Source organism: Tursiops truncatus, chromosome 17, assembly GCF_011762595.2.
Source record: "Tursiops truncatus isolate mTurTru1 chromosome 17, mTurTru1.mat.Y, whole genome shotgun sequence".
NCBI classification, from domain to species: domain Eukaryota; kingdom Metazoa; phylum Chordata; class Mammalia; order Artiodactyla; family Delphinidae; genus Tursiops; species Tursiops truncatus.
The window spans coordinates 68,193,428-68,216,835 of NC_047050.1; the positions used below are offsets into that span (position 1 = coordinate 68,193,428).

General features: G+C 45.2%; 1 protein-coding gene across 7 annotated transcripts in view; it reads right to left on the reverse strand.

The window, feature by feature from the left end:
* ASAP1 (ArfGAP with SH3 domain, ankyrin repeat and PH domain 1) overlaps nucleotides 1-23,408 on the reverse strand; it is a 349,999-nt gene that overhangs the window by 304,362 nt on the left and 22,229 nt on the right. The window contains exon 2 of one of the 7 annotated variants that reach the window (XM_033842614.2): nucleotides 7,731-7,816. The exons of the other annotated variants lie outside the window; for them this stretch is intronic. Within the exon in view, the coding sequence (XP_033698505.1) occupies nucleotides 7,731-7,789 (59 nt within the window). The 5' untranslated portion in view covers nucleotides 7,790-7,816. The remainder of the gene's footprint in view (nucleotides 1-7,730; nucleotides 7,817-23,408) is intronic. 7 annotated transcript variants of the gene reach the window in all.

Sequence of the window (23,408 nt, forward strand, 5' to 3'; positions counted from 1 at the left end):
TCAGTCTATGCTGTTGCATCTTGGGTAGGAAGGGGCCAGGGACAGGAGGAGGGAGCTGCATACACTCCCTCTAGCTGATCATCAGAACCTCCTGGAGGGGGACTTCCCTGGTGGTCCAGCGGTTAAGACTCCACCCTTCCAATGCAGGGGGCAAGGGTTTGATCCCTGGTCCTGCATCCTGCACACCCCGTGGCGCAGCCAAAAAAAAAAAAGGAACCTCCTGGAGAGTCTGATTCCATTCACCTGGGGTTGGAGTCAAGGGGATCTTTAATATTACAGAGTTCTGCATGGGACCCAGAGTCAAGAGCCCCAGTCTAGAGCACTTATATTCTCCTTATATTACGCTGTGGTTCCCATCTTCTCATCTGGTTTGCAAGCTTATTCAGGGGAGTGACTGTGCCTTATATCTATCCTGAGAATCTAAGTCACTTGTGGAATTTTTTTTTTTAAGACTGCGGATGCCTGGAACCCACCGCACATCAATTAAATCAGCATCTCCAGGCATCTTGTGTATTTTTAAAAGCCCTCAAATGGGATTCTGATGCCCTCTCCCACTGAAACCTCCTGCTCTGCAGGCTAACAGTGCTTGACAGAGAGGCTCAATGTTTGCTGAGTGACTCACAGAATGAAGTCCTTTGAATAAGACATTCAAAATGGAAAATGTGTGTTTCATCTGTGTTGCTTATTCTAAATATTTTTCTATGACTATTTTGTACATAATTTAGACCAAATGATAAATAATAACAACAATTAGCATTTAGTGAGCACCTCATATGTGCCAGGTGCTGATCACATGCTTCCCATGTATCATCTCATTTAATTCTCGATCCTATTTCTAAAGAAGGTATTGTTATTGTCTCCATTTTAAAGATGAGGAAACTGAGGCACAGGGAAATGCAGTCACTTCCTCAAAAATAAAACTTTCTTTTTTTAAAATATTTATTTATTTATTTTTGGCTGCATTGGGTCTTTGTCGCTGCTCACGGGCTTTCTCTAGTTGCGAGAGCAGGGGCTACTCTTCATTGCAGTGTGCAGGCCTCTCACTGTGGTGACCTCTCTTTGTTGCAGAGCATGGGCTCTAGGCACGTGGGTCTCAGTAGTTTTCGCTCACAGGCTCAGTAGTTGTGGCTCGCGGGCTCTAGAGCGCAGGCTCATCAGCTGTGGCGCACGGGCTTAGTTGCTCCGTGGCATGTGGGATCTTCCCAGACCAGGGCTCGAACCCGTGTCCCCTGCATTGGCAGGCAGATTCTCAACCACTGCGCCACCAGGGAAGTCCAAAACTTTCTTTTTTTTTACATGACATTTATATCATAAGCATTCTCATAACCTTTAAAAAGTGACCATAATTTTCTTATTAATGACTACATCATTGTTTTACCCTATTTTTTTTAAATAATTTTGCCCTAATTTGTTAACTCATTCCTCATTGTAAGGCAGCTTTTTGTCTTGTCTGCCACTGTTTACCATTTTAAACAATGCTGCAGTGGATGTCTTTGTGCTAAGGGTGTTTTCTATATTTCAGGAAACTGTCTTTAGGAAAGATTATGGAAAAACTGTTCTGATGGTGAATGGCATTAAACACTGAACAACAGTCTTTATTGAGGGGACTGTGCTGAATGAGCTGGGTAAGCCCCTCTCCCGGGGACATTTTACGTGCCCTGGCCTAACCGCCACCAACTCACACCGAACACTTACCGAGGGCCGGGAGCTCTTGCGAATGCTTTATAGATCTGATCCCACCTGGTCCACACAAGACCCCTGGGGGAGGTACAGTGAGACGCCTGAGGCAGAGAACGGGGAAGAAGTGGACCCAGGCTCACAGGACCAGCAAGAGCAGAGGCAGGATAGGAACCCACAGCTCTAACCACCAGTCCGGGCCTCCTGATCAAGGCAGGTGTTCACCCAGACTCAACGGCCATCCCATGAAACAAAAACTAACAAGAGTAGTGGGAATGAACCCTGCCCATCAACTTGCACCACACAAGACTCTCCCTGTAAGTGCACAATGTCTCACCTCCCAGGCAAAAAAATCCAGAAACACTCACTCGGAGCAACACAGGGTTCCTGCCCTAAAGGCCTAGTCCCCTTAGATGCAGACAGAAAGTGGAAGAAGGAGGTCAATTATCCTTACCCAGGATCCACCCACACCCAGTGCCCTTGTAGATGCTTTACATGGTTATATATATATTTGTTATGCGTTGAATTGTGTCCCCCCCAAAATGCTGATGTCCTAGTCCAGTGTACCCATGAATGTGAGTTTATTTGGAAACAGGATCTTTGTAGATGTAATTAAGATGTAAATTAAAGATGAGATCATACTGGAGTAGGGTGGGCCCTTATTCCAACAAGACTGGTGCCCTTGTAAGAGAGAGGAAGAGAGACACAGAGGGAGAAGGACATGGGACAACGCAGGCAGAGGTCGAAGCAACGCAGCTGCTAGGCAACAAACATCAAAGATTGCCAGCAAACCCCAGAAGCTAGGAAGAGGCAAGGAAGGATTTTCCCCTACAGGCTTTAGTACCCTGCCGATACCCTGGGTTTGGACTTCCAGCCTCCAGAATCGTGAGACAACACATTTCTACTGTTTTGAGCCCCCAGGTTTGTGGTACTCTGTTACGGCAGCCCTAGGAGATGAATACAATGTTGTATGGTCTTTTAGCTCTATCAAAACAGAAGCTATATTTTGCTTATCTTGGAATCCCAGCCACTGGCGCAGTCCCTGGCTCACAGGAGACGCTCACAGAGAAAAAATTAATAAAGTACAAACTCAGGATGAGAAGGAACTACGTCTTTTATCTCTACTAACAGACCAGAGCAAATTAGGTACTCAATAAATGTTTGTAGAATGAATAAATGTTTTTAAATGAATAAATGATAAGCTCAGGAAGGCTTTGCAATGAGTCCTATTCATCTATTTCCTCAGGACTCAGCATAGGGTGTGGCACACAGCAGCTTCGTAGTAAATTTGGAAGGAGGGAAGGAAAAAAATGAAGGGAAGGTTGGGAGGGAAGGAAACAAGACCAGGATCATAATTTCCCAATTCTCGGTCTAGGTAGGTAATTTCTTTCCTTTATGCATCTAACTGAGGCCATGGAATAAGCAGTTGAGTTTCAAACAGCCTCAATTACATTGAAAGGGCTTTCACAGCCCTTTGAATATAATTCACCTCCCCCCTTGAATATTGTTGTTCTAAACAATTGAATATTGTTCTAAAACACATTTCTTTTTCTTTTACATAAACTTGAACTTGAACATTGTATTTCTAAAACACATATCCTTTTCTTTCACATCCAGAAATCATAAGGCTTTCCAACCCTTCCAGCAATGTCAGAAATGCAGCTCCGAGTTCAGAGGTCAACGCTTCTGTGTTCAGCTCCGGGGACACATTTCCTGTCCCTGTGCTGCATTCAGCCTCTGACACCTGCCCTGCGGCCAAAAAGGGACATCAGCTGGGCTCAGGGAAATTCAATTTGGGCTGACAGCCCACAGCATAAGAAGGATAGGGAGTCTGCAGTGACCTTTGCAAAGGCAAAGGCAGGGAGAGGGAGTCAAAGGGGTTTCTCCGGGCGTGGCTTAGGAGGGTCTAAAGTTATGGTCAGTTCATTTCTACGGATGGAGAAAACCCCTGAAAATAAGGGCAACTGATTTCCACTGCTGGCTCAGAATTCAACTGCACTGCCATTTGCTGCCCCTGCCATCCTGGTGGTATTTGAGGTGAAAAAAGGGAACATCTTGTTCTTTATTCCGCTGGACTTGAACTTTTCCAGGGATGGCAACTGCACTGTCGTGGGGTATGATTTTATTCCTTCATTCCTTCATTTTTATTATGAACGAAGATACATCATATATAAACGAACAAAGTAAGAGGTCCCTGGACTCATGTCCCGATACATTTAGAGAGCCTCTGCTCCCGTGTGTTTTCTCTCTTGTCTACTGAACTCCAAAGCTCAGCGCTTGTCTGCTCCACGGGACACCCCGGTGGAGGTCACAACTGTCACAGTGACAAACAAGGAAAAGAAAAGCTGACCCCTTCTCAGTCCTGTTAGCAGAGAAGGCAAAGAACTTCTTTATGTGTTTTGATGTAGCCCTGATGCGGTCAGCTTACCCATGGATGTGGGGACCTTCCGCCCTACCAGAGGAGTTGGTTGAGACGGGCATCAGTGAGATGGACATTATTTTATCAGACCTGCATGGCTGGATCAGTTTATGTGTCCCTCCTGTGGCCCCAGGGCATCCCACGCTGAGCCTGACCCAGTAGCCGGCAATCTGTATGACATTTATCTTTCCTTTTCCTCTAGACAGAAAGCCCCATGAGGACAGGGCCGTGTGTGCTGCTTGTACCTCTGTATCCCAAGCAACCTGGCCCAGTTCTTGGCACATAAGTAATAAGCAATTGATCAATACATGTTATGAAAGAGCCAACAAACAAACAAATCAGTGAAATGAGATAAAGGTGTTGGGCCTTACGTTATAGTTAAGAGAGCACGGGCTTTAGAATCAGGTGTAGTTTCGCTCATGTTCTACCACCTACCTGCTCCATGATGTGTTTTAATTGAAATATAATATAAACACATAAAATTGCCTATGTCATAAATGTACCATTCAAGGAATTTTGACACCCATGCAACCAGCACCCAGAACATCTGCAGAACCTCAGAAGCTGCTTCATGCTCCCTTCTGGTCACTATCCCCTCACCCACCCAAAGGGAAACCACTATCCTGCCAGCTGCATGCCACCTGGCAAGTTACTGTGCTCTCTGACTCTTTATCTTCATATGGGGAAAATAATACTTACCTTGCTATGAGTATAAAATTTTATACATGTATATGCGGTACCTGGCAACAACAGTCATAGATAGTAATAGTGTTAGTAATAGAAGTAGTAGCAGTGACAGCACCAGCAGCAGCAGAAGTAACAGGAGAAGGAGAAGCATGAAAGCGACAGTCGAAGCAGTAGCTGTAATAGTAGAAGCAGCAGTAATGGTAACAATAGAAGTAGTAATAGTGGTAATAGAAGTAGTATTACTAATAGTAGAGGCAGTAGTTAGAGTAATAGCTAACACTTACATAGCACTTACGACGTTCCCGGTACTGGTCCAAGTGCTTTACCTCAACTCATCTAATGTTCAAAGCAACCCTTACGAGAATGTATAAAATAGGATTTTACAGATAAAGAAACTGAGGCACAGAAGTTAGTAGATTTCCCAAGGTCATGTAGCTATAGAGTCCTGAATTCAGGATTCTAATACAGTACCAGCAGTCTGGCCACTGAGCCTACCCTCTTAATAGCAACCTTTCAATAACTATTTGCATGGCAAAGAAAGATGTGTCCTCCAATATCCGTTCTCTTCTTTTTTGTTGTTGTTTTTTGTTCTCTTCTTTTTCAATCACAATAATCCTCAATTTTGGTAAGCACGTGGTCTTACAGAAGAAAGATCACATTTCCCAGCCTTCCTTGCAGTTAAATGTAGGCAGAGGACTAAATTCTGGCCAACAGAACATAAGCAGAAGCAGCAAGTGTGACACCCAGAAGCAGATACCCTTAAAAGAAGGGGCCTGCCTTTCTTCTTCCCTTCTTTCTGCTGGTAGATGTGATGGCTGGTGCAGAAGCACTCAGAATGGACCATGAGGTGACCTTGGGGGAAAGGAGGTCCACATGGCAGAAAAACAAGAGAGGAAAAGTTTGGGTCTCTCACAGTTGCTGCAGCAGCCCTGTACCACCTTGGGTTCAAAGCAAGAGAGAAATATACTTCTATCTTCTGTTTAAGCCAATGTTCTTTTAGATTCTACATCATTCATAGCAAAACCTAATCCTAAATAATGTACTGCTGTTGCAATTGTAATTAATATTGAAACTGAGGAGGACCCTGAAGGACCTTCCCAGGGACAGACACCCCCACCCCCGTGTTCCCCGCCTCTTGTTTCTAGAAAAGCTTTAGCCCCCTAGGCCTTCCCCAAGTTCCAAAGAATGAATTTAACCAGAGAAGCGAGAAAATGCAAAACAAAAAGAAAGCAGTGAAGCAAGACAATAACAACTTAGACATAAAACAACATCAAGGACATTTAGTTCCTTCTTGGGGCTATAGGTAATATCTTGAGTCATATCCTTCAGCTGTTTTGCAGATTCTAAAACCCCCACCATGTGGAGGAAGTTAACTGCATGCTGATCACCAACACATAGACCCCAGACTGGTGGGAACCAAAAGGTTGGTGATTTGAAATTCCTGAAACATCACCGTTACCTCACCACAACCAATCAGAGAATTGTGCACAAGCTGATCACTCACCCTGTGACCCTCTCCCTCACACTGTCTTTAAAAACCCTTCCCTGGAAACCACTGGAGAATTCAGATCTCTTGAGCATGAGCTGCCCATTCTTCTTGCTTGGCACCCTGTAATAAACGCTGTACTTTCCTTCACTACAACCTGGTGTCAGTAGATTGACCTTGATGCCTGTCAGGCGAGCAGATCCAAGTTTGGTTTAGTAACAATATCACCTAAAAAGACAACTGCAAAACTAATGTCACTTTCGTGTTGGATTCTTGATTTATAAAACAAAACAAAATAAACCATGACTTGGGTAACCCTGTAATCATCAAACTATGAAGATAAGCAGGCAGAGTCTCATTTATCCTGGAAGATGGTAACAGTCCCCTATCAACTCATGTCTGGGTCACATCAAAGCCTCTCAGGTTGGCCTCCCTGCCTCTAGCCTCTCACCTCTCCTACCCATTCAGGACACTCTTCCTTATCTAATTATCCTAAAAATTACTTTCATTTTAAAAACTGGAATAATTATAATGTTTTATGTCCCTACTTTATGCAAGACACTTTATTGTACACCTTTTTTTCTAATCTGCACGAAAACCTGAAACATAACTATTATTACTCCAATTCCATAGATAAGAAAACAGAACAGAGAAGATTAATGACTTGCCTGAGGTCACACAGAAAGTTGCTGGCAGAGCAAGAATTCAACCACCCCTCCAGCACCCACAATCTTTCCGCCACTAAGCTGACTTCTGGGAAAAACCAGTCATAGCAGGTGGACCCTGTGTCAAGTCACCCTGGCAACTTTAAGATCCTTGGACTCTTGGAGTTTTCTCTGCCTAGTTTTCATGGCGTTTCCTGTCCAGTCCAGTTTTTTATCATCCACTAACACAAATCTCCACCCACTGAGGTCAGATGCCTTAGACTCTATCATGTGCGCCTATGCCAGGCCCCAGTATTCCCAGCTGCAAAATGGGACAAATCACACCTCTACCAAGAAGCAACACTGCAAGAGGAAAAAGGCAGCAGACCTGGAATCAGGAAAAATTGGTTTCAAATCCAGTTGGGCAAGTTCTCTATCTGTAAAATGAATGTGGTCAGCCCTTCCTGGTAGGATTGTTGGGCGGAATGAATGAAGTAATGTCTTTAAAGAGTCACTCAGCTAAAATAGCATCTGTTCTTGTTGGCAGTGTTGTTTTTGTTATCATTCCTTACTTCATTCTCATACCACCACCCCACCACCTTTCCCTCTGCACACAGATGATCGGTAATGTGACAGGAAACACTTCAAAAAGTCTGCAGCTCTACAAATGCCAAAGATCTGTTCACCACACCCATGGTGTCTCTGTCAGATTCTAGTGCTTGAGTCTGATCAACTTTTGCATTTCAACCTCCCCAAAAGAATCCCTCCACATTTCCCAGGCTGGGCTCTCTGGACAGGATGGGCTAAGACCACTCACCGATTCCATAGTGAATCTCTTGATGAAAAACTGGAGAGCCTGGAGGCTGAAGATCTCATGTCTCAGCCGTCACATCAGAAAATTACCTGGATGGGGAGGTAGGAAAAAAGGTGACAAGAGTCATCCAGCAGGACTGGGCAGAAGACATTGTCTCAGACCAACACGTGATTTCATGTGGAAGCCAGCACCCCTGTTAGGAATGTTCTTACACCGCAGCGGCTGTCCAGGAATGGGAAGGAAAACAGTGGGGAAACCACTATTTCAGCAATCCACTTTGGGGCTGACATCTCCATCAGTAAATCTGTTCAAGTGCTCAGGAATCCTTCTTGCCTTTCTATTTCTAGCTCTATGTTGGAGAGCAATTTACAAGTCATTAACATCTCTAAACCTGAGCTCCTAAACATGAAATTAAATTGTGCTGACAGGTAGGACAGACAGACAGCCATAGCTGTGTGCCCATGGGGAAGCAGAGGAGTTCCCCCAGCCAAGGGAATCAGCCCCAGGAAGAAGGTAGATATATATGAATCTACATATTTCAGGACAGCCCCTCTGAACCAGAGAGAGGATTTTAATTAATTCATGCATACCAAAGCTTAATTAATTGCTGAGTGCACAGAGCACAGGAAGTCTGGGATTAAAGGTTTTACATAAGGGAACAGCTTCAATATTTTTGGTTGGAGGGGAAACAGAAGTGGGGGTGTGAAAACAAGAGAAGCCAAGGGACCTGCTGGGTCCTTCCCCAAGTTCAGAGTGGTACCTCCATCTGCGGCCAGAAACCTAGGGACACACTTGACACACCATCTCCCCATCCCTAAGTCACGTGTCTCGAACCTAAATATCTCTCAACCTGTCTCTCTCTCTCTCCATCTCCACTGACACAGCCCTGGATCAAGCCTCCATCATTCTCACCTGGGATACTACAACTATCACCTAATTGGTCTCCCCTCATCACCATTTCTCCCTCTGAAATCTGCTCCCCTACACTGAAGCCAGAACAATCTTTTTCTTTTTTTATGTTTTATTACATAAAACAAACAGAATTCTGTACGGACACAAACACAGAGATTCCCACCGCCCAGCCCCAATCACCATCAACTCATAATCAGTCCTACCCCATCCACTCCCTAATCCCTCCCCCTCCCCATGTTAGTTTTTAGAAGCATATTCCAGACGTCTTATTTCACTCATTAATGGCACAGCACAGGGGCTTCCCTGGTGGCGCAGTGGTTAAGAATCCACCTGCCAATGCAGGGGACATAGGTTTGTGCCCTGGTCCGGGAAGATCCCACATGCCACGGAGCAACTAAGCCCGTGGGCCACAACTACTGAGGCTGCGCTCTAGAGTCCACGAGCCACAACTACTGAGCCTGTGCTCTAGAGTCCGCAAGCCACAACTACTGAAGCCCGCGTGCCTAGAGCCCGTGCTCCGCAACAAGAGAAGGCACAGCAGTGAGAAGCCCGTGCACCGCAACAAAGAGTAGCCCCCACTCGCCGCAACTCGAGAAAGCCCGCGCACAGCAACAAAGACCCAACGCAGCCAAAAATAAAATACATAAAATAAATTTATAAAAAAAAATAGTGCAGCATGTATCGCTATATAAGGTCTTCTACAAAAATATAACAGCAACACCATTACCACACCTAAAAAGATGATCATTCTTTGATATCACCAAATACCCAACGTTCAAATTTCTAATAGCCTCATAAATGTTAAAAATGCTTTTTAAGTTTTTTGTTTTAAAAAATCCAGACCCAAATACGACTGGTTAATATGCAGAATAAAACTTTTAAAACTCAAATCTGTGTCATCCCTCCACCTCTAGCTTAACATTCTTTAATGGTTCCTCAGTGCTTCCAGAGAAAAATGATTGAACACAGTCTGACTCTTGCCCCCCCCCTCTCTGACCTCATCTTGTCCACCCCAGCTCACTGTTGCAACCACATGACCTTCTTTCAGATCCTGCAACTTTCCACGGTCCTTCTGCCCCAGGTCCTTTGCCCATGCTGTTCCCTCTGCCTGTAAGGCTTCCTCTCTCACTTTGGCTAGCTAACTCCTATACTTCTTTAAATCTTACTTCCTCAGGGAAACTCTTCCTACTCCTCTAGATTAGACTACAGAACTTATCTGTTTTTAACTATTCATTCATTCATGTGAAGACTGATAAAATATGTTGATTTGATTGGATAATAAGCCATATGATAGAAAGACTGTGTTTGGATTTTCTCATATCCCCAGCGCCAACCACACAGTGGTGTCCAGCACAATATGAATCAACATTTGCTGGATAAATGATCAAACCACCTTCGTCAGCCTTAGATGCCAAAGGTGATTGACTGAATCTGCCCGAACTTTGAATCACACATTTCAGTTAGATGGGGAATTGACAATCTTATCCTAAAATTGATATGGAAATGCAGTGAACTCAGACAGCCAAAATGATGTGGAGGACACACATTTCCCAATTTCAAAACCTACTACAAAGCTGGAATCATCAAGACAGGGTGGTAGCAGCGTAAGCAAAAACATATGCTCTCCTCCAGAATCACACACCGTGACTTCCCCGTAACATTCACCTCCTGATGACAACTTTACACACTCTACGTACATGAAAAACAAGACCCCGTTACTGGCATAAATAAGCGATGCGTCTCCCAGCCCACGCCTCACCTTGCCTTTCCTTTGCTCTCCTTGCTTCACCCAAGCACACAGCTAAGACAGTGTATATAGACTGGATGACTGCTCCTATTCTTCACTCTCAACCTGAATTTGAATTATACGTCCCTGCTCTCGGTCATGTGTCTTTGTAGTCCTTCCTACTATAGCGGGTGGTAGTTCTTTCCACGCAGCATTGGATTCTGGACTGGACCACTGACTTCCTTACAATGGAATTCAGATGGAAATGACCCTATGCTGGTCCCAAGTCTATCCCTTGCCCTCCTGTGATGTGTCATGAGAGGAGTATGTCTCCCTAGCCCCTTTCAGCTGCTGCCTTTCAGCCTGGACCCCGCAATAAAGACACGTGGAGCAGATCTGAACCAAACCTGTAGTTCAGCCTGAGCCAGCCAAGCCCAACCTAGATCAGCCAAACCACAACTGACCCACGACCCATGAGCATGAAAATAAACACCTGCCATCAAGCAGGCCGCTGCAATTCTGAGGTTTTTGTTACTTGGCAAAACCTGACGCATACACACGGGAACGCTAATTTACGGACACCAATGAGTATCAACACAGCTGGGAAAAATGAAAGCCTTGCACACAGACAGAGCAGATGTGATGACAATCAGCAAAGCCACCTCTTGCAGAAAACACACCTACTTGGTGTCAATTTGACCCTCACAGGAAGACACTGGGCCCACTTTACAGATGAGAACATCGATGCTCAGAGATACGAAATAGTGTGTCCAGGACAGTGTGTGGCAGAACTGGGATTCCAACCCAGGTTGTCTGACTCAGGCAGACAGGCTTCCTCTCCTTAAAATAACTCAAAGATGCTCAGAGACAGCTATCACATGAGTTCCTGGTACCCCAATCCACCTCCACCGTTGTCCCACTTCCTTTAATGGGTCTTCACAAGGGGCTGCAGGGATAGGGTATCCTGGTCGGTGAGGCTCTTCGGCTGTTGGGTCCCTTGTTTGTGAAATGAGATCACTATCCTAGCTTGACCTACGGCACTAGACTGGCATGAACCCCCAGAGACACGGTGTGTGAAACTGCTGTGTGAGGTGTGACACCAAAGTCAGTTCACACCCTGCTTCCTCAACTCTGAACTCACGCGAATTAGGACAGCATCCACGTACATGTCAGTGCTGTACCCACACTGCTTTAAAACCATTTATGCTTTGAAACTGATTTTTGTTTTTCAAACAGAGATTCTTGCTTTCCAGTTATGAAAGTAATCCAGGTCCATCATGAAAAACAGTAAGGCATGAAAATAAAATATTTTAGTATCCCATCCCCTACAGATAAATACTGTTAGGATTTTAAATCTATTTCCTTTCTGGAACCGGTTCTTGTAAGAGTTAAATAAATAATGCATTTCAATTAACATGATTTTCTTAGAACCAGGGAACTACCAGTAACTTAAAAGAAAAAATTTCACTTTGCATTCATTCATTCAATCATTAATTCAAGGAATATTTGTCTTGGACTTATCATATGCAGGGAAGACAGAGCCAACAACAAAGAATGTTTATAATCTCGAGGAACTAACATTCATTCATTCATTCCTCTTTTTTTTTGGCGGCACCTCACAGCTTATGGGATCTTAGTTCCCTGACCAGGAATTGAACCTGAGGCCCCGGCAGTGAAAGCGCCGAGTCCTAACCACTGGACCGCCAGGGAATTCCCATTTGTTTTTGTTTTTTTTTTTTTTTTTCATTTAATCACAAATATTTATTGATCTAGAATTCTGCCTCCATTCAAGGCCTGGTGCTCACTTTTTGATTTTATTTTCTTTCTTTCTTTCTTTTCTTTTTTTATTGACATTCATTATTTTTTTAACTGCACAAATAAAAGGAGCACCAACTGTATGCTGGGCACTTGCTAATAATAGTAATAGCAGCTTCCTTGCTAGACCTTGTACTCTAACAGTTTGGCTTATAATGAAAAGTTGTCTCCTTAGAACAAATGCATCTGGGTTAGAACTCAGATTATGGCTCTTTGGTGAGTTATTTATCCTTTCATACTTCAGTTTCATCACCTTTAAAATTGGGATAAAGTACCTACCTCATACAGTCACTAAGAATTAGTTAGATAATGTAGTTCAAGCACTGAGCAAAACAGTAACTAGTAATGGTGGTAGTAACACTATCGTCTTGTTTAATCCACACAACCATCCTACAGGAATCTGAAACTCAGAGGTTAGGGAACTTGTCATGAAGTCATGCAGGTTACCACTTAGGCACCTGGGGCACAACCCCAGTGGGGACCCTCTGAGAGATGGGAACACACCTTCGAATTGCCACCCTGGGGTAAGGAAGCTGGGGCATTTATGCACCCACTCCCATGCCTCACTGGCCACGCACAGCCAGGGTATGGCCTCAGACAGAGACGCAGGAAGCCCTCTCTGGGAACAGGCACCACCTACGGTGCCTTCCAGGGTGGGCTCAAAGATACGGGCAGGGAACACACATCATCTATAACTAGACGTTCAATAAATACACATCAGAGGAGTGAACGTGCGCTACCAACCCCCTTGCTCTTCTCTATAACCTCTCATTTCCCCCTGCCACCAGTGATGGAAGATTTAAAGCAAGTACCTGCTAGAGTGAACCAGAACTCATTATCATCAAACATCGCAATTTTTATCCACCCATGTTTCTGTTTTTTCCATTGAAATTCTATTCTGTGACTTACAGTATGTCATTCCAGAAAGCAATTCCTGTGTGGCATGCAAGAATAGGGACATAAATCATTTAGTACATCAGCCCTTCTTTATTGCCAGTCACCAAATAGGTGTTGAGTTTTATTCAACAGAAGTGACTTCACGGATGCTGGGATTTGTATCCTTTTATAGAGGATGTTATGAACTCTTGAGTCACCGCAGCTGGCTACAGCTTGGACAGTTTTCTTTGTTCCCATAACATCACAGCAAATACTTTTCCTATTTACTGATGTGATTCTTTCCTGTTCTGTAGAAGCTGTAGTTAGAAAACCAGAGACCTAAAGAAAAAAGCCTGAATACATATTTCGGCAAACCTTCCTCTTGTCTACTAGAAGCTTAGCTTGTCTAGCCCCACTCGAAGCGCCTTCTCTTTCAAGAAGCTTTCTCCAGAAAAGGGAACCCTCTTACACTGTTGGTGGGAATGTAAATTGGTACAACCACTATGGAGAACAGTATGGAGGTCCCTTAAAAAACTAAAAAAAGAGCTACAATCTGACCTAGCAATCCCACTCCTGGGCATATATCCGGAGAAAACCATAATTCAAAAAGACACATGCACCCAATGTTCATTGCAGCACTATTTACAATAGCCAGGACATGGAAGCAACCTAAATGTCCATCAACAGAGGAATGGATAAAGAACATGTCGTACATATACAATGGAATATTACTCAGCCATAAAAAAGAAAAAAATGAAATAATGCAATTTCAAGCAACATGAATGGACCTAGAGACTGTCATGCTGAGTGAAGTAAGTCAGACAGAGGAAGACGAATACCATACTATATCGTTTATAAGCAAAATCTTAAAAAAGGGTACAAATAAACTTACCTACAAAATAGAAATACAGTCACAGATGTAAAAAACAAACTTATGGTTTCCAAGGGGTAAGGGCGGGGGAGGGATAAATTGGGATTGATATATACACACTACTATATATAAAATAGATAACTAATAATGACCTACTGTATAGCACAGGGAACTCTACTCAATACTCTGTAATGGTTATATGGGAAAAGAATCTTAAAAAGAGTGGATACATGTATATGTATAACTGATTCACTATGTTGTACACCTGAAACTAACATAACATTGTAAATCAACTATATTCCAATAAAAAAAAATTTTTTTTAAAAAAGCTTTCTCCAACTTTCCCAGCCCAACAACCTGTCCATTTCTGAACTCCTACAGCACAAATAACAATAGCAACAATAATAATAATAGTGCCCCCTACTGATCACTTTCTAGGTACCAGACTCATCCTACGTATAATACATTCATTAACACATTCAATCCTCAACACAACCCTGCAAGGAATTGTGATTGTCTGCATTTTACAGATAAGAAAACCGAGGCCCACAAAAATGATGCACCATTTGGTCACACGGCTACTTGGTGGAGGCAGATTCTGGATTCAAACTTGGGACAGCGTGGCTTCAAAGCTCAGAGCTTTACTTACTATGCGAGGTAAGGCAGTATGAATTCTGACTGAATACATCCCAATTTGTACTATTTTCTTTTTAATTTTTATTGGAGTATAGTTGATTTACTATGCTGTATTAGTTCCAGGTGTATGGCAAAGTGAATCAGTTATACATAAATCCACTCTTTTTTAGATTCTTTTCCCATATAGGCCATTACAGAGTATTGAGTAGAGTTCCCTGTGCTATACAGTAGGTCCATATTATTATCTATTTCATATATAGTAGTGTGTATATGTCAATCCCAATCTCCCAATTTGTCCCTCCCTCCCACCTTACTCCCGGTAACCATAAGTTTGTTTTCTACATCTGTGACTCTATTTCTATTTTGTAGATAAGTTCATTTGTACCCTTTTTTTAGATTCCACATATAAGTGACATCATATGATATTTGTCTTTCTGTTTCTGACTTACTTCACTCAGTATGACAATCTCTAGGTCCATCCATGTTGCTGCAAATGGCATTATTTTGTTCTTTTTAAAAATTTATTTATTTATTTTTGGCTGCACTGGGTCTTCGTTGCTGCACACGGGCTTTCTCTAGTTGCAGCGAGCAGGGGCTACTCTTCGTTGCAGTGCACGGGCTTCTCACTGCGGTGGCTTCTCTTGTTGCGAAGCATGGGCTCTAGGCACGTGGGCTTCAGTAGTTGTGGCCCACGGGCTTAGCTGCTCCAGAGTTTGTGGGATCTTCCCGGACCAGGGATAGAACCCTTGTCCCCTGCATTGGCAGTCAGATTCTTAACCACTGCGCTACCAGGGAAGTCCCTATTTTGTTCTTTTTTATGGCTGAGTAACATTCTATGATTTATATGTACTACCTCTTCTTTATCCATTCCTCTGTTGATATATTATCTTCTGATTGTTTCAAACAGGTAAGTCAAACCTCCTCTCCTGCGGCAATTCTTGAATAGTGAACGCAGAGTCCACCAGAGTTGGTCATGGGAATTTCGTACCAACCACTAGGTCTCTTAGTTTCTATATCCACTAGCAAGCAATGAGCCCTGCCTCCCTACCTGCCCTGAGAAGCCCCAAGTTATTCACCTGTGGCCTATGACCAAGTAAGTCTGGACTCTCGCCGTGTCCCCCTGCCCACCAGCAAGTGCTTGGGATGGGCTGTTCCTACTGCCTCCATCTGCCCAGGGTTATAGTGAAGGTATGCTATAGCAGGAAGCAGACAAGACTCTGCAGAAGCCTGCCCCAAGAAAGCCAAGGACGGTTGAGGTGCTCTACCTAACAATGACGTCACTGCTGAACTTCCGCCCGGACCATCCCCTGCCTCACTCGCTGGATAGAATAACAGTCAAAGATGGTTTGGGGTCTCTCCTCTCCAAAGAGGTCAGAGCAAAGGACCCACGATCCAAAAGACCAGAACCACTGTCTGGCTGGATTATAAACTCATGATGACTGTAACCATGTCTTACATCCTGTTTCCTGAGTGGACTGCACACTGGGTCACAATGCAAAGGCAAAGCTGGGTAGCTTGAGACCGTAGTCTGGTGGGGGTAGGGGGACAGGTACAGAGACGACAGGATGAACTCTTGTAAGTGATCTCACCTGGGTGTGAACACATTATTGGACCTGCCTCACAAACATCTCGTAAGTGCCTACTGCATGCTATGTCCCATTGGCTACAGCTTCCCATACATGAGAAGCATCTGTTGGAAAAATGCATCCATTCATTCATTCATTTATTGAAAAAATGTTTCTTAAGCTAACTGTCAAGGATATAATAATGGTAAAATGGACCTGGTCTCTGTTTAGAGCCCGTGTTTAAGAGAATCAGACCTTAACCAAATAACCTCACGGATAACGAGAAAAAGTGCCAGGTGCCGTACGAGCCTACGTACTGAAGGTGAATAATAAATCCTCAGCTTCTTAAAAAGTTGCATCCTGAGAATCGTGTAGTGAGTGCCAGCAAGTCTCAGTGAGCCGAGAAGAGAACAAGCAAGTAGGAACCTGAGAGCTGCTGTGCTGGGGGGCCGGCCAGGCTCGCTCACTGGCCACACTGCCTGCTCCGCAAGCCCATGGAAGCAGGATCAACTCAGTCAGCGGCACCTCAGAACTGACACATTTCCTTTGGGGTCCCCTGAGAGGAACTGCAAGTGTGAAACCTGCAGGTACCTAGGGTTTGTTGTGCTACCAACTGTTCTAACAGCACGATCCAGGTCCTTGCAAACAATCGCGTGTTCACCGTCAGCGGGCACAGCAAGCCAGAGCCCCCGTGCTCCCCGCGTAACAGAAGGAGCATCGGGCAGTCCGGTGTTGGGGGAATTTCCCAAGCTCTGGAAAGAAGACACTGTTTGCAGCGGGAAGACTTCTGTTCCAGCACTGGTTCTTCCCCCTAATTGCTGTGTGATCCTGGGCCATGAGCTTCACTTCTGTGAGTCTGTGTCTTCTTCTGGAATATTCAGACGGCAGCAGACAATGATGGTGCCCCCGCACATCGCCTTGATGCTGACGAGTCCATTAAAGTCCAAGTGCATCCTACTGCAAGCAATCGCTGAGACTTCCTGCCTGAGAGCTTGCTCTCGGCCACTAAGGGGCAGGTTAGAAGCACCAGAGAACTGATACTCCCAGATGCGGCCGTCATACAAGTACAAGATAAGTGCTAACGCACAGCACATGTGTGATGGACAAGTGCCCCACCAGTGACAACCCACAACTAGAAAGGACGTCAGCAGCCCAGGGTCCCGACTTGGTAGCTTCTCAGCAAGGCCAGCACCATATACATGGTTCCTGGAGCTGGCCATCCTGTGGTCCACGGGCCACTGCCCCAGGGACAGGCAGGGAGGCTACGACCATGGCCTGGCCTCCACCCTGCCCAAGGAAAAGGGAATCAGGATAGAAAGGGTTTTGCGTGCAAAGGTGTTCACCCCCCTAGAAGGAAGCCCCTACTGCCAAGTGCCCACTAGGCACCACGCAGAGCCTGTGTGGGCACCAGGCACTTTGCCACCTTTGATTGCGCTAACTCTTCACCCAGCCCCTCAGAGTGACAGCACAGCTGTTATTATGATTCCCACCTTACAGAAGAGGCAACAGCTCTGACAGGTTAAATAATAATTGAAAAAATAATTGTACAGCTAGCGTACATTGCATGCTTCCTATGTGTATCAGGCACTAAACAAGCAGTAACTTCTTTAATCTTCAAAACAACTCTAAGAGACAGGTATAATTATTGTTCCATTCTACAGAGAAGGAAACTGAGGCTAAGACAGAATGAGCATCTCGCTAGGGTTTTCACAGCTAGGACGTGGAACCTGGATCTGTCTGGCTCCAAAAGACTTCTTTCCTTCAAATCCCACCAACCTTTCAAAGCAGGGGCAGCCTCCGGAGAGAGGTCTCTGCTGTATGGATTTTTCTCCTAGTGCTAGAACTAAAAAAAGACCTACAACAAGCCAGCAAGACCAGCTTTGCCATTCAAGCTCACTCCTAACTCCCTGGAGTAGGTCCAATCAGCATGAACTCACCCAGGCAACCCAATATGACAACACTCTTTGGAATCACATTATTCCTTGCATTTCGTGGACAGCCCTAGTTCACATTTTACTGTTTCTGGAACACAGTGTGTCTTCCCATCAATGAAATGTAATGTGGCAGAGCTTCTGTTTTCTCCTCCAACGCTGTGATGATGTCAAGAATGCATGTTGCAATCAAAGGCGTCTCAGAATCAAAGGAAATAAAGTATATCTAAGGAATGTTCACATCTCTTCTACTAAAAGCCCAGAGCAGTCCTTAGAAGGCTGTGAATTTGAGAAATGAGAAGTCTAAACCATCTCGTTCAGAGCACTCAAAGAATCCATCAAAGCACACCTGCCCCTGCGTGAGGGTTCACCCCACAATTTCCCATCTACCTGTAGCTCATAAAACTTAGGCCTGGAATCCATCCATATTTGCACTGCTGATAAATAAAGGGAGGGAATTCCCCACTTGTTAGTTCACAGATAACAAGATCTAATTATGCTGCCCAATATATTGTACAACTATGAAATAAATATATGCCTCTATCCTCTCTTTTGACAGAGTCATCCATCCATCCATCCATCCATCCATTCCTACAACAGTTCAGCAGATGCCATATTTAAGTTGGGCACCTTCCTCCGATGTAAGGCAGAAAGGGAAATCAATAGTGCAAACATGAACGTTGGCACGAAGTTTAGAATCAGTACAGAATATGGAACATAGAGTGGCTTCACGAGCGAGGTGGAAGCAGCTTTAGGTTTTGAGGGAGGAACAGGGGATACCAGACAGAAAAGACAGGAAGAGGGGCTTCAGAGAACACAGAGTGGCAAGTTCTAAGCCACAGGCTAAGAAAGAGCTTTCACTGGAAAAATGTTTGCTGCCCCCTCTGCCACGTCTAAGACCCAGCGCTGATACTTCTGTCAGAATGTCCAGCCTGCTAAGCCGTGCTCCCAGGCGCCCTGTGCCAGCACGCCGAGCCAGGCTCTGCCCAGTGTGTCTGAATTCCTGCAACCTCGGCCAGGCTGGCCTCCCGCTCCAGATTCTCAGGCCTCCCACCCCTGGATATGCTTTTTGTTCTGGGGATCTGGCCAAGTTGTTTCACCTCTGTTTCCACTTCCCCATCTGCGGGAGTGGGATGGTTAGTAGCTAACTCTGGGAGTGGTTGTATAATTCCTGGCATGTAGTCGGTGCTCACTGCAGAGGTTAAGTCCATGAGGTGAGGAACCCTGTCTGGTTTGTAAACCAGAAAATTCTCAGTACTTTGAACATGTCTGTTCTAAAGGACCAGATACATATATTTTTTTAAGTTCTGTGTGGTTAAAACACATAACACAGAATTTACCACCTTAACCATTTTAAAGTGTACAGTCCAGTAGTGTTAAGTATATTCACATTGTTATAACAGGAGATCTCCAGAACTATTTCATCTTGTAAAACTGAAACTCTACACCCATTAAACAACAACTCCCCATACCTCCCCCCAGCCCCGGGCAGCCACCATTCTACTTTTTATTTCTATGAATTTGACTACTTTAGATACTGCACATAAATGGAATCATACAGTATCTGTCTTTTTGCGACTGGCTTATTTCACTTAGCACGATGTTCTCAAGGTTCATCCATGTTGTAGCATGTATCAGAACTTCCTTCCTTTTTTTTTTTTAATAAATTTATTTTTGGCTGCATTGGGTCTTCGTTGCTGCGCGCAGGCTTTCTCTAACTGCGGCGAGCAGGGGCTACCCTTGGTTGCGGTGTGCGGGCTTCTCATTGCGGTGGCTTCTCTTGCTGTGGAGCACGGGCTCTAGGCACGCGGACTTCAGTAGTTGTGGCATGTGGGCTCAGTAGTTGTGGCTCGCAGGCTCTAGAGCACAGGCTCAGTGGCTCAGTGTTGTGGCACACGGGCTTAGTTGCTCCGCGGCAATGTGGGATCTTCCTGGACCAGGCCCTGAACCCGTGTCCCCTGCACTGGCAGGCGGATTCTTAACCACTGCGCCACCAAGGAAGTCCCTCCTTCCTTTTTAAGGCTGGATACTGTTCCATGATATGTACATATGACATTCTGTTTATCCATTCATCCACTGATGGACATTCGGGTCGCTCCCACCTCTTGCCTACCATCAACAAGGCTGCCATGAACATGGATGTCTGAGTATCTCTTTGAGACCCCAATTCTTTTGGATATATACCCAGAGGTGGATTTGCTGGATCATATGGTAATTCTATTTTTAATTTTTGAAGAACCACCACACTGTTTTCCACAGAGGTTGCACCATCTAACAATCCCACCAATAGTGCACAAGGGTTCCAATTTCTGGGACTGGATACATAGTTGAAGAGTAAACGAATGATAAATCTGTTGAATGAATAATAGACATAGCATAATAACACAGTACTTTTTGATGGGCTGAAACTTTCCCTCAGCTAACTTACAATCTCATTAAGTATACCCAAGAATAGGAAATAAGGACAAAATGCCACACTGATACAACTGCAGGAACATACTGGAACCCTCCCCATACAAAGACCAACATTGCTCCCATGACCATGCTCGGTATCAGAAGTTCCTCCCGGACAAGAACCATGACTTACTCTCCTCTAAATCTCTGATCTTGACCCCCAAACCCCTGGCCAGGAGGCTGATGTGCAGTGGGCACAAAGCAATATTTGCTGAATGGTGACAGAGGGGCAGTTTCAATCAAGGAAGGCTTCCTGGAAGAAGATGGCTTTGCAAGAGAAAGAAGACAGACTGGCAGAGAAAAGGAAGAGCAGGTGTGCTGTAGAGAGGGGCCTGACTCATTGGTTTCATCTCATTCCTGAAAGCAGAGGCGATCTGTGTTTAAGACGCAACACTATAATAAAGTCATGTGACATGATGATGCAACATGCTTCACAGGTGCTCAGTTAACACCTGTTGACCAAATACATGATCAGAATGAGAGTAAAACAAACAAGGGAAACATCAGAAAGACTTCTGTATGAGTTGTCAAAATGAGAAATTGGGGGTTCCTTTTAAGCTACAGGGCAATATTCACATGACCTAAACCAGCTTTCCCAGTTCACTACCTCCAGAACAGGAAGCTCGAGAAGAAACTACCTTCCAGCCCTACCCTGAGGAAGCCTCATGACACCACTGTTGGGGCAACCCCAATCCTCAAACTTCTTTCTGAAAATTCATCTCTGCTTCTTAGGAATTTTACTGCCTGTAAACCCAGAAGAATCAACCCATGTCTACAAGACTTCTTTTCAAAATGAAATTTCTCCAGAGTCAAGACTCTTTCCTTCTACTGAGGATTTAAATCTCTATTTCACAGCTGTTTGTCTCCAAGGTGACAAGGTGACACAGGCAGGATGCTACGCCTAGATGCAGCTGACTCACTGCAGGCTTGAGTCCACTCCCTGCACCACTCATGTCACTGCCACTGGAGTCACCGAATCCAGGATGCTCACCAGATTGGAATGCCCTGGGAATATCACCGAGGCAGGCACAACAGAGTTGTTAACAAAGCAACCCCACACCCCATCCCCACTCTTCCGGAGAAGCCTTTGGGGGAACCAGAGGACCCTGTGGCTAGCACAGTGCCTGGCTCAGAAAACGTTCGTTGAATGAATGAACGAATGACCACCTAAACAAACACCCTCATACCAAGACTTTCGGGCACACTTTCATTTCCCATCAGAGTCCAGTTGCCAACTGGTCAACACCAGCTAAACAGTGCCATGGAGTCCTGCAAGCCTCTTGCTTTGCGACTGTCTCAAATGTAGGTCACCCTAAGCATCATCTTCTGGAGCCTGGTATGAACCAAACTTCTCTTAGAATCAAGTCTTCTCACCTTCCCCAACTCTATTTCCCTTAAGTGACAAAGAACCACAAGGAACTGAGTCTGAGGTGGGAATATTCGTGCCCCAGAGCAGCAGGAGATCTGGCCTCTTCTATCTGCTTTGGAGACAAACCATCTGATGGAAAGTCCATTGGATCCTCAGAGCCTCAGGTGCCACAGGGGAAAACTGAGGATAACGCCCGGGTCTCACAACTGCTGTGTTTGCTGGAAACCAGGGAGACAGAGCAGGAAGAACATCAGACACTTCTCGCTCTGGCAACATGGCAGCCTGAGCGGACGTGGGTACCCTTCCCCCTGGTTATAAACACATAAAATCTTGAATGCGTGTGACTCACGTGGTTTACAATATATAATCAAAAAAGGAAAGAAGAAAAGAGGGGACCCCGTGCCATGTACAAAGGCCATGCTCCAGTACACATCTACGTCCAGCTGCACGCACACACACAGACAGGCAGGCCTGCAACAGGGGAACGCAGGCCAATTCTTGTGGGCACGACAGGCTGCTGGGCGGTCCCCAGATACCATCCGGGGCCCTTACAAAGGACTCCATGTGCTGGGTCAGGACGTTCCAGCGCCAGGCTGCTTCCTCTGTGGAAGCGGTTCTCCTGGCTTGCTCTGATACAAGAGATAGGGCGGAAAGACCAGTTCCCTCTCACGGCACTGGGATTATTGTGGAAAGGGGGCCTCTGAATCATTTAAGCCTGGAGGGCCCACATTTGCAGAAGCTAATTTCCCGAGGCAGAAAACCCAACTACTGGCTTTAAAAAAAAAAAAAAAAGAGGAGGGTGGAGATTATGGGCTGAACAAACTGAGAAATCCAGGGATGGATGTAACTTCGGGCACGGCTAGATTCACTCAAAGGATATGGTCAGAGAGGACCTAGTCTCTGTCTGCTGGTTCTGCCTTCCTGGAGGGGTGACAGGGGTATTTCAGGCAGGTCTTCCCCCAGGGGGCCACTGGCCTTCAGGTTTATGTGCAGTCACAGCCCAGCAATCCCTGAGGAAGGAGAGCCTCTCTTCCCCCATAGTTCCAATAAAAGTCTCAGGGTTGACTCTGACTGTGTGTGCAACCTTGAACTCAACTCTGTGGCCAGAGGCTGGAACATTCCACTAGCTGGGTATCGCTCATGGGTCCATACGAGTATACGGGCTGGGTCAAGTCCACAGGACCTACGAAGACTAAGGGGAGCTGGGTACTTATCTAAAGGAAAGTAGGGAAAAGAAAGAGAGAAGGAGAAAGAAAAGGAGGAAGGGGGAGGGAGAGAGGAAAAGGAAAACATGGTATAAGCCACAGATAATTTTTATTTTAAGGAATAAAATAGCAATCAATTTTGACTTTAAATAAAACAAAAAGAACAGGGCTTCCCTGGTGGCGCAGTGGTTGAGAGTCCGCCTGCCGATGCAGGGGACACGGGTTCGTGCCCCGATCTGGGAAGATCCCACATGCCGCGGAGCGGTTGGACCCGTGAGCCATGGCCACTGAGCCTGCGCGTCCGGAGGCTGTGCTCCGCAA